Source organism: Dermacentor andersoni, chromosome 5 (assembly GCF_023375885.2).
Source record: "Dermacentor andersoni chromosome 5, qqDerAnde1_hic_scaffold, whole genome shotgun sequence".
In the NCBI taxonomy this organism is placed as follows: domain Eukaryota; kingdom Metazoa; phylum Arthropoda; class Arachnida; order Ixodida; family Ixodidae; genus Dermacentor; species Dermacentor andersoni.
The window spans coordinates 44546713-44562648 of record NC_092818.1 but is presented as its reverse complement, the minus strand read 5'-3'; the positions used below and the strand labels follow the sequence as shown (position 1 = coordinate 44562648).

The 15936-nt window shown below is 46.5% G+C and overlaps 1 protein-coding gene across 1 annotated transcript in view; it reads right to left on the bottom strand.

Moving 5' to 3' along the window:
* The window catches only part of LOC126530049 (uncharacterized), a 28842-nt gene that overhangs the window by 12372 nt on the left and 534 nt on the right, over positions 1–15936 (bottom strand). The window contains exons 2-3 of the mRNA XM_050177512.3: positions 7888–8045; positions 3016–3098 (exon numbers count right to left, since the gene is read on the bottom strand). Coding sequence (XP_050033469.1) covers positions 3016–3098; positions 7888–8045 — 241 coding nt within the window. The remainder of the gene's footprint in view (positions 1–3015; positions 3099–7887; positions 8046–15936) is intronic.

The following is a 15936-nucleotide window of genomic DNA, read 5'->3' as shown; positions in this document are numbered from 1 at the left end:
CCGAGGGACTTGGAGCAGGAACCAGGAGCTGGGATCCAGGCTCAGGTGTCAATTGTGCGGCCGGTAACGCTGTCGTGACGAGCGGTGCCGGCGAATCTACCGCCGCCAGCGCGTCACCCGAGGCACTAGGCCTAGTCCTGGTGTACAATTCAGCTGCAGGGCCGATGGAGTGAAATTCGCTGAATGTAAAAAAAAAACAGACTGCGCATGAGCGTCCGCAGCGTCCGCAGATGTCTTGAGGTCCACTCTCTTGATGTATGGAACGTATTTACGCGGAAGGTGAGATTTTTCACAGGAGCGGTGAGCAGCCACCTTAGCAGGGAAACTTCGTCGTCGTCGTTCTCTATCACATTTCTCTATCACCTGATTGATAGGGTGAATATGGTTTATTGTTCAGTAGCCTTTACGGAATCCTGCCTGGTCCTTTGGTTGACAGAAGTCTAAGGTGTTCCTGATTCTATTTGCGATTACCTTAGTAAATACTTTGTAGGCAACGGACAGTAAGCTGATCGGTATATAATTTTTCAAGTCTTTGGCGTCCCCTTTCTTATGGATTAGGATTATGTTAGCGTTCTTCCAAGATTCCGGTATGCTCGAAGTCATGAGGCATTGCGTATAGAGGGTGGCCAGTTTTTCTAGAACAACCCGCCCACCATCCTTCAACAAATCTGCTGTTACCTGATCCTCCCCAGCTGCTTCTCCCCTTCGCATAGCTCCCAAGGCTTTCTTTACTTCTTCCGGTGTTACTTGTGGGATTTCAAATTCCTCTAGACTATTCTCTCTTCCATTATCGTCGTGGGTGCCACTGGTACTGTATAAATATCTATAGAACTCCTCAGCCACTTGAATTATCTCATCCATATTAGTAATGATATTGCCGGTTTTGTCTCTTAATGCATGCATCTGATTCTTGCATATTCCTAGTTTCTTCTTCACTGCTTTTAGGCTTCCTCCGTCCCTGAGAGCATGTTCAATTCTGTCCATATTATACTTCCTTATGTCAGCTGTCTTACGCTTGTTGATTAACTTGGAAAGTTCTGTCAGTTCTATTCTAGCTGTAGGGTTAGAATCTTTCATACATTGGCGTTTCTTGATCAGATCTTTCGTCTCCTGCGATAGCTTACTGGCATCCTGTCTAACGGAGTTACCACCGACTTCTATTGCACACTCCTTAATGATGTCCATAAGATTATCATTCATATCTTCAACACTAAGGTCCTCTTCCTGAGTTAAAGCCGAATACCTGTTCTGTAGCTTGATCTGGAATTCCTCCATTTTCCCTCTTACCGCTAACTCATTGATCGGCTTCTTATGTACCAGTTTCTTCCGCTCCCTCCTCAGGTCTAGGCTAATTCGAATTCTTACCATCCTACCGTCACTTCAGAGCACCTTGCCGACCACTCTTATTTCTCGTCTCTCTGCTAAGCCCCGGTAGCACAGGACATGCCCGCTTTTTAGCACTGTATATGCTTCTTTTGTCCTCCTAATTTCACTGAGCCCTATTATATCCCATTTACTGCCCTCTAATTCGTCCAACAGCACTGCTAGACTCGCCTCACTAGATAACGTCCTAGCGTTAAACGTTGCCAGGTTCAGATTCCAATGGCGGCCTGTCCGGAACCAGAGATTCTTAGCACCCTCTTTAGGGACACTAAAGACAAATACTAAGTCGACGTGGATGCTTCAAATACCATTCCAGAAACCTCGCAGTGCTTGTTTCGTGCCAAGAGCCAAGAAAAGACTTAGTTTACGAGAAAAATTGCATCTTAATGCCTTTACCGCAATTCAACCATGCGGCCGCCCAACCGGAGGAGTGATGACATTGCATACCCCATCACCACCCTTTGCTGCCGTCGGTGAGTTAAACGGCGCCCGACAGACGGCGGTGCGGAGCCAAGACGGAGGAATGGATTCGCCGCTGCAGCTGCTTTTTGGTCAAGTGGCATCATGAGTGGCATAGACCAACAAAACAACTATATAGATAGACCATTCGGGCATCCCGTGACATCACATAAGAATTGAATATTCTGCTACTTGCAGTTTGTGCGAGTTTCGCGAGCGAGCAAAACCAACGCAGCACTACACGATGACGAAGTTACTGTGAAACGCGAAAACGTGGGCGGCGCGGAGTCAAGCGAAAATGAAACCTTTCAAACGCCCGCGTGATTGTCAAGAGTTCAGTGAGTTCATTTTTCTAAAAACGAAATAGAGCTGAGCAAGTAGCACTTTATTTCGTCTTATATACAACGCAAGGATGTTTTTTTGCAATGAGTGGTTGAGTACTAGTGACAGAATTCGACTGAGAAGTGCTTTCATCATCCTGCAACTACTTGAACGTCCCGGGGAAGCCTCCATTCATGTCCTGCATTTACCTCAATTTCTCGATTGTTAAGGATCTGTCCGCGATAATATTGGCGCCTTAGAGATTCTCGAGCACTAATTTGTCATTTTAGCTTGATTTAATATTTGCCTTTAGTGTCCCTCTAAACCGTTTGCGCAGAAATGCGATATCAGAAAAACACGACACGCGGTACCGCAATAAGTATGCTTTATCAAAAGTCAGTACCCGTCGCTCCCGCGCATTAACTGTGTGTGGAGGTAGGGCCAACTCAGAATATATAACTGTGGCATCTAGTTTCTGATAATTAGGTGTATTAGGTGGGTGCCTTATAAATATGGGAATAACATATATTCGCGGAATCCCCTTGAAATTTCATAGGCCCGATTTTGCAGCTAGCGTTTATAGACTAAATCCTGTTTTGTGGTCTAATTAGGACTTTAAATGAGCCTCACGCAATAATCTTATTGGATGAAAGGTTTTCAAATAATACGTAATCTTACCAAAAATTATCAAAAATGCGCCTAAATTATTTTTTTGTATTCTGCATTCCCGAGATCCTTCATTTGCCCATATTGACACTTACTAGGTATTCAAACCCTTATAAAAGGGATAACTAAATGCTCGTTTCCTTTATGTGATGCTAAAAAATTGCGTAATTATAAAAGTGTCCTCACCTGGAGTAAACCTGTACAACAGAGCATTGGGGTATAGATGCTGTCCCGTCCGGAATGGAATAGCAATGTTTGGAAAAGTGTAGCTGCAACGAAAGAGAAAATTCTTGAATGAAATCCCCCCAAAAATTTAATGCATGCCTTCACCGTTATTGCGTTACGATTCACTTGTTCTAATTACATGGATTAGAAATTTAAAGCCATTATTCGAAGTGAAGTAAGAAAACCTACCGCCTCTAGGAAAAAGTCCATCCGCGAAATTATGTACACAGTGCCTACTCCAGGTGTCCGAGTTAACTTGGACGAAGATTTTTAAAAAACGCAAGAGCTCTAGAGAAATCGTGCCGACTACATAGTAGCGGCAGTCGTGTATAGTTACAGCCAGTAATCTTTTTCAACATGAAGTATTTATTAATAAAGGGTTTTTAATTAGTCAACCTTTTAATTATTGCTTGAATCGCAAACATATCAATTAAAATGTTCTAGAGCACCTGGAATTACCTCCGAATCAAGCATTTATTTCGCGCTGAAGTGTGCCTCGTCGATATTTCCAAAAAAACAAAAGCCCGCGAAATACGCGAAATATGACATAGATTCGCGCTAGCATGCCGCTACTCGAGCGCTTCCAAGCAGCCGCTGAAAGATGTCCGGCTGCATTCGTTTATCGCCGCATCGTACAAGGCTTCGTCATGTAGGATGGCTCGAGAGGTTTCGCGACCTAACAAGCGTGATGCGAAAAGCGCCAGCATTTGCGGACGCAAGAATGTTGTGCATGATCATGAGGCACTCGGGATAGCTTTAACGTTCGCGTATCATGAAGCAAATGTAAAAAACAAATTCAATGAATGTTAAAAAAGAACAGTGTGCAAAAGAGCAGGAAAGGAATGCAGCTCTCGGAAGAAGACAAAAGACCTACTCAAGAGCTTTTTTTTTAATTAAGCCAAAAGCAGGTATGGTGTCTCAGCCACCCATAAAGAAACATCCAAAGGTGCAATCGCTTTAGCCATTTGCCCTTTCTGTCTCTTGGATTCCAGAAAAGGGGCCAAACAAAGCAGTTTTCTGCCTACTTATGCCGTTGTCGCAAGCTTTCTTTGTGTAAGGATAGGCTGACATCATGAAGGTGTGTTAAACAGTCACGTTTTACACCAGTTTTGAGCGGTCATTTTCCACTGCCACTTATAGCAGGTGCTCAAGCGGGTTACCGTCTGAAGCAATACAGTACTTGCTTCTTTCCAACACTTGTGCTGTTGCAGCTTTGACCAACGACGTTGGAATCTTGCGGCAGACTCTGCTTATTTTAGCCTTTAGGCCGTCCGGAGTGGTAGTTTCGCTGCTATACACGCGATCTTTCACGTAGCCCCACAAGATGTCCAGCGGTGTCATGTCCGGCGACCTTGCAGGCTTGGGTACAGGTCCGTGCCCGCCAGTCCACTGGCCAGCAAAAAGCTTGTCGAGCCGGGCTAGAGACTGACCACTAATATGCGCAGGAGCACCGTCGTGTCGAAATCAGATGTTCCGAAGGTGCGCAAGTAGAACGTTGAAACAGACGTCGTTCACGGAGACCCCCCTCGATGGTGTCATTTGCATAGTGTTGCGTCGTTAGTGTGTTGTCAAAAAAAATGGGTCTGATGATGTTACCGTCAAAAATACCGCTCCACACATTAAAGGACCGCTGGTATTGGTGTAGTGTTTGTGCCAGCCAGTGGAGACTCCTATCGCTTTAGTAGTGCGCGTTGTGAAGATTAACTTGGGCGTTTATGGAGGAATTAAGCTTATCCGTCAAAAGCACGTGAGTGAGGAAGTCCGGATCTTCTTCACATTTCGTGAAAATCCAACTGGCAAAGTCAAGTCTGTTTTCAAATCTCAGTCTTCAAGTTTTTGATGAAGATGTACATGCTACGGGTTCATGTGATCTTTTTCTTAAAATCCTCCACACTGATGACCTTGAGGTTCTGGCTTCCGCGCTGGCGTCGCGCACACTGCCTTGAGGGTTAGCTGCAAATAATGTCAAAACATCTGTTTCCGTTTTTTGAACGGCCGTCGCAGTCCTGCGTCGCTTTCTTGTGAAGCTACCCATCTCGCAAAGGACTTCGCACGTTCTAAGTATTGTTGACTGAATAGGGCGTCCTCCACAATGCCACATCCGGAATAGCTAGGCTGCCTTCCTCTTGTCACCGTGTGCCGCCCCCAGAGCCAGGCTCATTTTAGCCTTCTGATCATTCGTGAAGGGCATAACTGTCTTTTTGAAGAGCAGGTCACTGGAGTGGTACCGTTGAGACCTCCCATTATTATCTACGCAGTGACACGTCAAGCAAAATTAATTTGCGTAACAGGCAACAGCATATGCTGGCCGTACAGGTCCGCCAAAACACATTAGATGGGCATAGCCTACCTGCGCCTACCTACGGAACAAGATGAGTGCGCAAAATTACAGTCCTAATTGCACTGTCACGGTTTCCCGGCTTCGAAATCCCCCCTTCCCACCTCCTGCGGCACGGATACGCTTATCAATGCGTCAGCGACGTGCTCTCTTGATGCCGCGGCCATCACACAGCGTGAAGCCCTGTATCCATATGCCGCCGCCAGTAAAGCCGTGTATACGTGGCTATTCGCTTGGGAGTGCTTGAGTAGCGGCACACGAGAGCCTATCTATTTCGTATTAAAGCGAAGCTTCCTTTTTTCCTTTTCCATCGACTTTCCCACTGTTGCTGTTGCTGCTGCTGTGGAGGCTGCTGTCTGGCACACAGAGTAGGGGGGTGGTTCAGAGCGTGTGTATACATTTTCAGGAACGTGGCAGAAAAGAGGCGCGAGGGACTCGTTTCGACCGCAGCGCGTCGATTGTGCACAATGCCCTCTGGAGCTACCAGGTCGTCGCCACTTTAGCCTCTTGACTGCTGCAATTATCCGTGGCCCCCTGCAAGTACTAACCTTTCTACCAATGTGCAAGTCCAGAGGAAAGCTAGATAGAATGGAAGAGAGTAGGGGGGAGAGGGGGAGAGGGGGGAGATGAGGCAGAGAATGGGTAGAACCGATGCAGTCGTGAATCCAGTGGCCTTGCCACTCTTCGCTCACAGTTCCCATGCACATACCGGGGAAGGGGAGGGGGGAGGTGGTGCTAGGAGGCAACGAAACGTTGGATAAACTTAAGCTCAAGATATGGTACAGTGCGTTTCCGCTATTTCTGAAAAATGAAACCATGGAAATATGTTTGGCGGACAAATTACGCAGGGAGTGAAGAAGCAGAGCCGCGTTAATTAAAGCGCTCCGCAAGGTCTAGGCGACATAACGAAAGCGGTCGCACGTAAAATCAACACTTCTGTGCCCGCCGCGGTAGCTTTGCGGCTATGGCATTGCTCGAGGTCACGGATTTCGTCCCGACCCTGGTAGCTGGATTTGGACGGGGCGAAATATAAAAAACGCTTGGCACTTTGATTTAGGGACACGTTGAAGAACACCATGGTGCCAAAATTAATCCGGAGTGCGCCACTGCGGCCTGCCTCATAATCCGATTGTGGCTTTGGCACGTGCAGCCCAGTTATCTAAGTTTGATGCTTCTGCCATGATGCGATGTGCCATGTGAGGCTATGAGAATACTCAACCCTCTGAAAGGTCATGAAATATGGCGCACAACAACGCCTCAAGCAAACACCTCTCCCTTTGTGTTTTGTGTACTATGCAGACAAACAGCAGCGGTACATGCAAGGTAACGTTTAACATCAACTCACCACTCTTGTGTTGGACAAAACGTTGAAGAAATTATACATTCGCCGTCAACATCACCACTAATTATCATCAATCAAATCAAAGAGCACAGAAAGCTTCGCTTACATCGATTACCCCAGTGCGTGGGATCTGTATAAGCGTTGTTTTTGGTTTCCTTGGTTTTTCTCGAAAAAAACTGACGATACAAAGCTCAGCACGAAACAAACGCTTCATTCGGAAGTTATTTGATGTGGCCTACAACTTTGTAACTGATATGGTTGCGATTCAAGCAATAATAAAAATGTTCAGTAATTAAAAAGCATTAACTAATTAATACTTCGTCATGAAAAATATACTGGCTATAAGTACATAGGACTACAGCTACTATGTAGTGCCTGAGATTTCTCTAGAGTTCTCGTGTTTTTATTTTTAATCTTGGTACAACTTAACTGGGGCCCCCGGTATATGGAAAAAGTAGACTAATGGTAGATTTCTGGAACCTCATACGTAAATGAGAAAACATAAGATTTTATAAAATGGATTTTCTTGCTGGAGGAAAAAAGGGATTTATATTATCATGGAGTTTCTAAACTGTACGTCAAGGATTCTTAGCCAATGCACTGTTCTTCAAACGTATGAATGAACCCGTACTCAGTCTATGCATATATATTGTTTCGAGATCAATTAATTGCACGGGCCCTCAAGGAGCATTCACACAGTGTACCACACTACCACCGTTGTCATGCTGTCCTCCTGAGCGCACACGAGAGGCCATTGCGCAGAGATTGAGAGCGTTTCTATGCAAGATGCCGGGTGCGTCTCCCTGCAACCCACCTGGCAACAGCACCTAGGCAGTTATTTCTTCTGTCGAACACTTTGCGTTAGAGTTACTTTTAGAGTCAGAATTAGAGTTTGCGTTGAGAGTTACTTTGCCGGCTGCATTGCGCTAACATGTCGCACAGGAGTATGGTTGGAATACCTTCGAAGGAATTCCTGTGCAGCGCCAAACAGTTCCAATCCTGTCAGTGCCTCATTTTTTGAAAGTGCAATTTTTTAAGGAATTAGGTTACTGGAGAGTTTGTCTAAATTAATCGGTAAAACATTAGCATGCAGAAAGTTTCACAGCAATGGCTGTTAAATTAAAAGTGCTTTAAAAATATCGTGGTTACTTACTACTGGTATCCGGCTCTCGTAAGAGTCCGTACGTTAAGGTTGTACCAGAAAGAACCGTCGTACAGCTGTGAAATCTTCTGAGCCGAATGACAGCGGTTTGGAGTGTTTGTCTCATAGTTCCTTGCTTTAATGAAGATTGGCTCAGCAATATCTGTCAGCTGTGTAGAGAAAGATCAAAATTCAGAATTTGTGTATACGGTACCTTGAAAACAGTCCAATGAAAAAACGCAAAAATGTTTCAAATTCGGTGAGTAATTTATCAGGATGTTCATGAGGCCACAGCTATTATTCCTATTTATGTGCCGACCATACTAGATGGTAATATTAAATTGACAATTTCAAGAGAAGGCCGCTGTTCGTTTCACTTATCCAATTCACGCCAAACACGTTTAATCGTAATTTGCAAGACTCCCGTAAAACTGCTAAAATACCTACAAGCAAATGAAATGTCGATACTTTCTCGATCATCAGGAGGGTTCAGTCGCTGAGGTCCTATTGTCTGTTTCTTCCACATAAAACTCAGTGTTTGGCAATCAATAACGGTTAGCTATACTACAACAGGATTATATATCATGCTCCACTAAATCTGCCTGCAAAATTATTTGCTTCTACCTTCCAGCGTTCTCAGTAGCCCATAAATCATCTGCCGCTTATATATTGAAAATAAACTGTATATCTTGAACAACTCGCACATGGGGCGAAACATCCCCTAAGATACGCATTATATGAAGAACCGTCGTCCTCTCCACTACGAGACAACCTAAGCATACAAAGGTTATATGTATGCCATTAAACTCCAAAACAATTTGCATAGATGCATTACCCCATTAGCTATGGCCATTTCTGTGTCGTTAAGTAATTTTACGTGTTGAAAACTTGTTTTCTCCGGGCAGATGTGTCATTCTGTAACTGACTTTTGGGGAGATCTGAACTGCTTAGCAAATTTCATGCGCGACCCACGTTCTAGCGCAAAGTCAAAGATGATACTTGAGCTTCAAACAACGAGCGTTTATTTTCCCATTAGCCTTGCATATATAATGCATATACATTAGCAGAGCAATGTTATTAAGGCGAAAGCCTTAATAGCCTCATCCGTGGAATAATCTGCTTTCTGGCGTTATCGAAAAAAAATTCACCGTCCAGGGTTATGTCACCGAAATTCAGTGCACCAAAATTGATGGTGCCATGTACGACCATTGGTGAACTCGAACCCACGACCATTAGTGGGAGTCGAATCCTGGACCTTTGGTGGGGCCAAAATCGAATGGCACCGTAACTGACGGTGCCACCATTGGTATGAGTCAAACCAACGACTTTGGTTGTTAATTAAGCTGAAGTTATTCACGCACTGTTAATTAAGGGAGATGTAATTAAGGGACTAAAACCCACGACATTTTAGAGGGAGTAGAACCAATGAACTTCGGTGGTAATTAAAGTGAAGTTAATTAATTTGGAGTTAATGAATGCACTCGTATCCACAGCTTTTGGTGGGAGTTGAACCCTCAACCTTTGGTGGGGCCGAAATTCAATGGCATCAAAATTGATAGTGCCACTGTTGATGGTCGAACCCACGACCATTTGTGGGAGCTAAACCCAGGACCTTTGATGATGGTTAAGGCAAAGTTAGCAGTGTGTTCAGTGGAGCTTGTTGGTTCATCTTTAGAATAAAAACAGGAACAGCGCAACACAGGACGAGCGAGTAAACGCGCTCTGTCCGGTTTACTAGCTCGTCCTGTGTAGCGCTGTTCCTGCTTTTTTCTAAAGGCAAAGTTAATATTGACACGAAGTAAGCTGCCCACTACGAGTCCCGATCGCCATAAGTTAACTGCCCACTACAGGCACCGATCGCCAGAGAGAAGACGACGAAGGGCGCAGTTGTGCGCCGGGTCTTTTTGGGTGTCGGTCATCATTAAAGAAGGCTGTTCTGTGTGGGCGAACCCGTCTTAGTTATCGTCGTGGCATTTTACTGGAGGAGGTGCCGGGTACATAATACCACTACCGGAGACGCAGCGTACTCCTGACTTGTTTCCTGTGAGTAGTCCGGGAGAGATTACCCCTATACATGTACGTACCAGCCGCCGTCTGCAAGGGCTCATACCTGAGCACGATCTGTCGCCCGAGCGTGTCCGGATGATGAACCTGTGCGTATCCGGACGATGTGCCGGCGAAGTTCATCGTCAACCAGCCGCAAACGCCGATTGCATTCCACGGAGATGCTACTGAAGACATGGAAGATTGGCTAGACCATTTCGAGCTGGTCGCCTAATGCAACGAATGGAACGAAGAGCGCAAGCTGCGCCACGTGTGCCTCGCGCTCCAAGACTCTGCGCGGACGTGGTTTCATAACCATGAAGGGCTATTGTCTTCGTGGGACGAATTTCGATGACAGCTAAGCGCCATACACTCCAACACGGACAGGAAGGAAAGAGCAGAGTTGGCAACACAGGCAAGATTCCAAGGCTCGAGCGAGAGTGTCACCACGTATACTGAAGACATGACTTGGCTCTTCAGACGTGCGGATGCCTCATTGGCCGAGAACGAGGTGCAATATTTGATGCGAGGTGAGAAGCAAGAAATTTTTGCTGGGCTTATTCAGAATCCGCCCACTACACTTGCGGACTTCCTTGCTGAAACAACAGGAACAGAAAGAACCATTCGACTACGTGCCAGAGAGTACAACCGCAACGCTATGGAAATTTCGAACAGCCCCCCTACCATGACTTTGGGAAACTAGCTCGAGGACCTGCGCGAATTGATCGGGGCTGTGGTACGGAAAGAGCTCCTGAAATTGCAGGTAACTGACGCGCCGACAGCGCGAATTTCTGTGGCAGAGATAGTGCGCGACGAGAAAAGGCAAGTGATCCAAGCTCGTAAACGATACGAAGTATCACAACGGCGGGAGCCAGTCCGGATGACTTATGCGGCCGCGGTACAACGACCCTCGCTATACGGCCCCTCAGACTTCATGCACCCCACCGATCAAACAGAAGTAGTATTCAGGCGTCGCAGAACACCGTCCATCGAGGAGTCGATGCCCTGGAATAGCGACGTCTGTCGGGCTCCTCACCTGAGGCCCCTATGCTTTCATTGTGGAGAGGCTGTCCACGTCTGCAGAATGCGTCCCTATCGGCTCGTGGGTCCGCGTAGGTTCCCTCCAGGTGATCCTCGTCCACGACCTGGTGAGCACCCTATGGAGATGGAGAACTTCATCGCGCGTCGGGATAATTCATTCGAGCAGCGAAGGCACGAGCCCCGTTCTTCATCGCCCGCTGGATACCGATCGCCCAGCCCCGTGCTACCTCGAGACGCTCGTAGGCGTCGTTCGTACAGCCCTACAAAACCAGAAAACTGAGTCAAGCGACCTCCGGAGGTGAGGCCGCTGACGCCGAGCGCATCGAATACCCTCCATCACGGCGATAACGACGACAATGAACTGACGTTCAGACGCATTCCGTTGATTAACGACAAGTTGCAACGCCGGACATACCGGTTACCACAGACGACAAAGAAGGCATAGCTTTAATTGACACTGGTGCAGGCAGCTCGGTTATGAGCAGAGAGCTTGTGTCAAAGTTAATGAAAATTTTTACACAATAAACTGGATCGCAGAACGGTACTTGGTTGGGCAGATGCACTGCTCGATTTAATGTTGTATTTACATATGTCGGCTTCTTCGTTATTCTGCCCAGTTGCTCGAGGGACTTGATACTCGGCATGGGCTTTCTACAGGCGAATCGAACCATAATTAACCTCAAAAATCGAAAACGTGTGACATTCTCTAGGGCAAAAGCCATCGCAAGCGACGCTGGCGACGAGAACCACACCGAAAACGCCTTGCGCATCGTCCAAGACGGCATCACGATACTTCCAAGAAGCAGCCTACTTTACTGACCTTGGTAACGTGCCACGCATTCGACGGCTATGAGGGCATCGCCGAGGCCAACATTCCGTTAATGCTTGAACGGAACATCTGCATTGCACGGGGCCTCGTCCAACATCAGAATACACACTCATTAGTCCTGCTGCCAAACTTCAGCAACGAATATCAGCACTTACCGCAAGGCGCAGCTGTCGCCTTCCTCCATGGAATTTCTGCCTTCACGGATGTCGCCCTGTTCGGAACTGCTTCACCTAATTCATCGGAAGCGGAAGCGATCAACCTGAGCGATCGCATTCAAATTAACTCCGGCTTATCGGAAGGACAGAAACAGCAACTAGTCGACTTTGTCAATGACGTCTCTACCTTCTTCTCTACGAAAAGTACGGCGCACCTCCATTAATAAGCATCGAATTCCTGCTTACGAGTCAGCACGCCCTGTTCGTCAACATCCGTACCGCGTTTCACTTTCGGAAAGAGAGCTGATAAAGCACCATGTTCAAGACATGATCAATGATGACGTTATTCAGCCGTTCATAAGTCCATGGGCGTCCCCCGTAGTGTTACGTAAAAAGAAGGACAATACACTACGCTTCTGTGTAGGCTACCGACGGCTTAATCGTGTCATCAACACGACGTTTATCCCCTGCCACGAATCGATTAGGGTCTGGATCGTCTACGCCGCGCCCAATTTTTCACCTCTTTGGATCTTAAGTCATGGTACTGGCAGATCGAAGTAGATGATCGCGACCGCGAAAAAACAGCATTTGTGATGCCTGGTGGATTATATAAATTTAAAATCCTCCATTTGGCCTATGTTCCGCACCTGCCACACTTCAGCAGATAATAGACATTGTTCCCTCTGGTCTGAAATGGCACTTACACGACGGAAGAAGAGAGCTACTTCCAATGTTTTATTCCGCGAATTCATAAAATTTGAAAAACGCTCAAGAAAAAATGTGTGCATGTAGTCCTAGATTCACGCCTTGGAACAACATATTTTATTTCGATAGCAATTATATGGACACTCGGGGCGCATTTCTGCCACGGTCGGCATTGCCGTGGTTTTCCGTATAAAGTCAAAGCGCACTAACATTGCGTTCACGCGCCGTGTGCCGTGGGTGCGAGTGAAAGGGTGCAAAGGTGAGCCAAGAAGGGTAGTGGCTCAACCTCGCGCTCGTAAGGGACGAAGGCGGAGAAGACGCGCGCTCTTTGACAAAGCGCGCAAGGTTCCAGGTAGTGTTCTACACCTGTGGCCAAAGAGTTGCCTACAATTACTAGAGTGAAGTCTGGCGCCGCGACTGTTCAGCTACCATGCGAACGATGCGTAGTACGGGTATGGGGCATCAAACGTTCTTGTGTCTTCGTTTATTACGCTTTTCAGGACTTAAATTGGCCTACATTTCAAAGTAATCGACACTTTTTTAATGCAGATGGTAATGAAACTGCAAGCATGCACAATCACTGCCAGTTGCAGTGGTTCCACTTGCCCATGCGTCCGTGGCGTAATGGTTTCAATATCGGGCTTTTGTGCTAAAGGTCGTGTGTTCGGAACCTGCAGTCGCGTACATTGAATGGTGTTCATTTAATTACTTATAACGCAATACTTTCTTTATAATGATCACCTTGGAAAGTCACGAAGTCTCTTAAAGTCATAAAAACACAGTTTAGGCAAATCCATGTACTACCCATTAATCCCATTCTGGCTGAACTGCCTGCCCTGCTGGCAGCTCCCGTAGCCACTAGAGGGAAAGTTCCCTCTAGTAATTGTATATGAAACTCTATGGCTGCGGCTGCTGCCTATGGCGCGGCTGAGCGCGGCCACGCGGGCCCTCTCTTGAAAACGTTCTGCGTTCGATACAAATTCCCCGTGCCCCGAGGGCTGATGGCTTCGTGTGCGCTGTGTTCTCGCCGCTAACTAAAGGTTGAAGTGAGATGCAGCATCAAGGGCAATTCGCTCGCTGCTACTGCCGTTCTCCCTGAGGCCAGCGTTGTGTTCACGTTTGCCTCCACACGCGTGGCACCATGCTTCTTAATTTAGTTAGTAAGTGAATGTTCATAAGTTTATACGACCGATAAAGCTACTTTCTTTACTTAGCATAGACGTCTCACAAACTGCTATTGCAATGCGGCTTCGTCTTTTGCGCGAAACTGCGCCACCTTTCTCGAGTACAAAGAAACAAAAGGGCCTCTGACGCACCACGCCCCCTCTCTTTCTTTCTGCGGATATGTTACTTCAGTGTCATGACCATTTCTTTTCTTCTCTCGTGTGTGGTTTCACTTACTATACCTGCCGCGGTGGCTTAGCGGCTATGGTGTTGTGTTGCTTAGCGCGACATTGCGGGATCAAAACCCGGATGCGGCCGCTGGATTTAGATGGGGGCGGTGCGAAAACACCGGTGCCGTTGCATTCGGGGGCCACTAGAAAATGCAGGTGGTAAAAATTATTCCGAAGTCTCCCGCTATGACGTTTCTCATCATCACATCTTGGCTTTGGAGCGTAAGAACCCAGAATTTAGTTTCTGTTCCTTTACTTACTATACGAATGTGCTAGTTATTGTTCTGTGGTAAAAATTAGCCTATCGTAAACACGAAGAAAGCGCATACGTGAACATTATTCTACGTTTTTTGTGTCACACGCACATTATAGAAGAAGAAACAGCACACCCTATTCCCCCTTCATTCCCGTCATATACAGAAACAAACGGTCCGACATTTCGAACATTGCGACTTGCCTCATTCTGCATGCGCGGTCGCCTATTCACCCTCAAGGTGGGTGAGGGAAAGCGAGCTATAAAAACGCCCGCAAGGAAAGAATTTGTTGCTATCACAAAGACAAGTCCGCTTGTCGAAACGTTCGCGTCTGCCACACCGTTTGATCGATCATTAATTAAATATCTATTACTACTCTTCGCCCACATGTTGAAACAGCGGCATGAAACTCGACCAGTATATAAGTCATATTTATATAAAAGAAACTGCATTTTAACAGCTAGGGTGCTATAACGTAAAGCTATTCCAAAGTTTTCTATTCCAATTCTTCACTCAGCCCTCCGCTATTGGTCAAAAACTTTTTTGAGCCGCCCCCACTGTGCCTGTCTATCACGCGACTTCACGAGAACCGCGAAAGCTCCCCATTTGATATGATGCGCAGACACTGATTACGCATCAGTGGACCGAACAAAAGAAAAATAGCTACTTCTGATTCGGCGCCTTTTCGCCATTAGCCCTCGGCTACTGGTCAAATGTTTTCGGGTTGCACCAACTTCACCTGCCTGTGATGCCACGTCACAAAATCGCGAAAACTCACTTCGTCAAAGTGACGTGTACGCTTTAAAGGTGCTATAATATGCCGAACAAAACTGAATTTTCTTCTGAATAGCCGCAGGCTACCCTGTTCCAAAAGGAATAAAATATGGCTGCCGCCGTTCGCTCAGGCACTGGCTATTCGCACATGCCGGAGAGCATAGGTTTATTTCTGTACAATAAAGCTTTTTGCGTTGCCATCAACGTTTTCAAGCACTTTCGTCACGTTTACGACCTCGCTTCACCAACTCTTCTTTGCTGGGGATTTGTTTTAGCGGCATTTTTAACCTTCCGTTGCATGTCGCCGCGATTTTCGACCAGCCACCTCAAGGTAAGGGAAAGCGCACCAATCACAGACGCCGGCTCCACCCTCTTCATTCGGTTATGGATTTTCAGTGCACTGGCTCGGCCCCATCGAATCCGTCTCCATTTGAGTGTGCTCCTCACCTCTTGTCAGCAAATTAGATAAAACAAGACGGTCACTGCAGGCAATGTTATTTGTTCTTAAAGCAAACGAAAATTACCTCTACTAAACGAGGAGAGCGTTTGATTGGCTGTTCAGACAACCCTGCGGGTCACCGCCCAATGCTTGCGTCGGCGTTTACGCAAACTTGACGTCATGAGATTAAACAAAGAACATATTGGAATAGTTTTACGTTCTCGGGCCCCTAGTCTACATGAACAAAATCTGCAACAAAAGACATGGCCGTTCCTCTTGAAGCTGATCAGCAAAAAATTTTAAAACTGTGCTTATCATTCTTAGGTGCAACCTTAAGACTGAAGCCAACACTCACTAATACCAAAGAAAACAAGGCATCTGGGATTGAACTGTTTGTAACTCTACAAGGAATGCAGGCCAAGCGTTA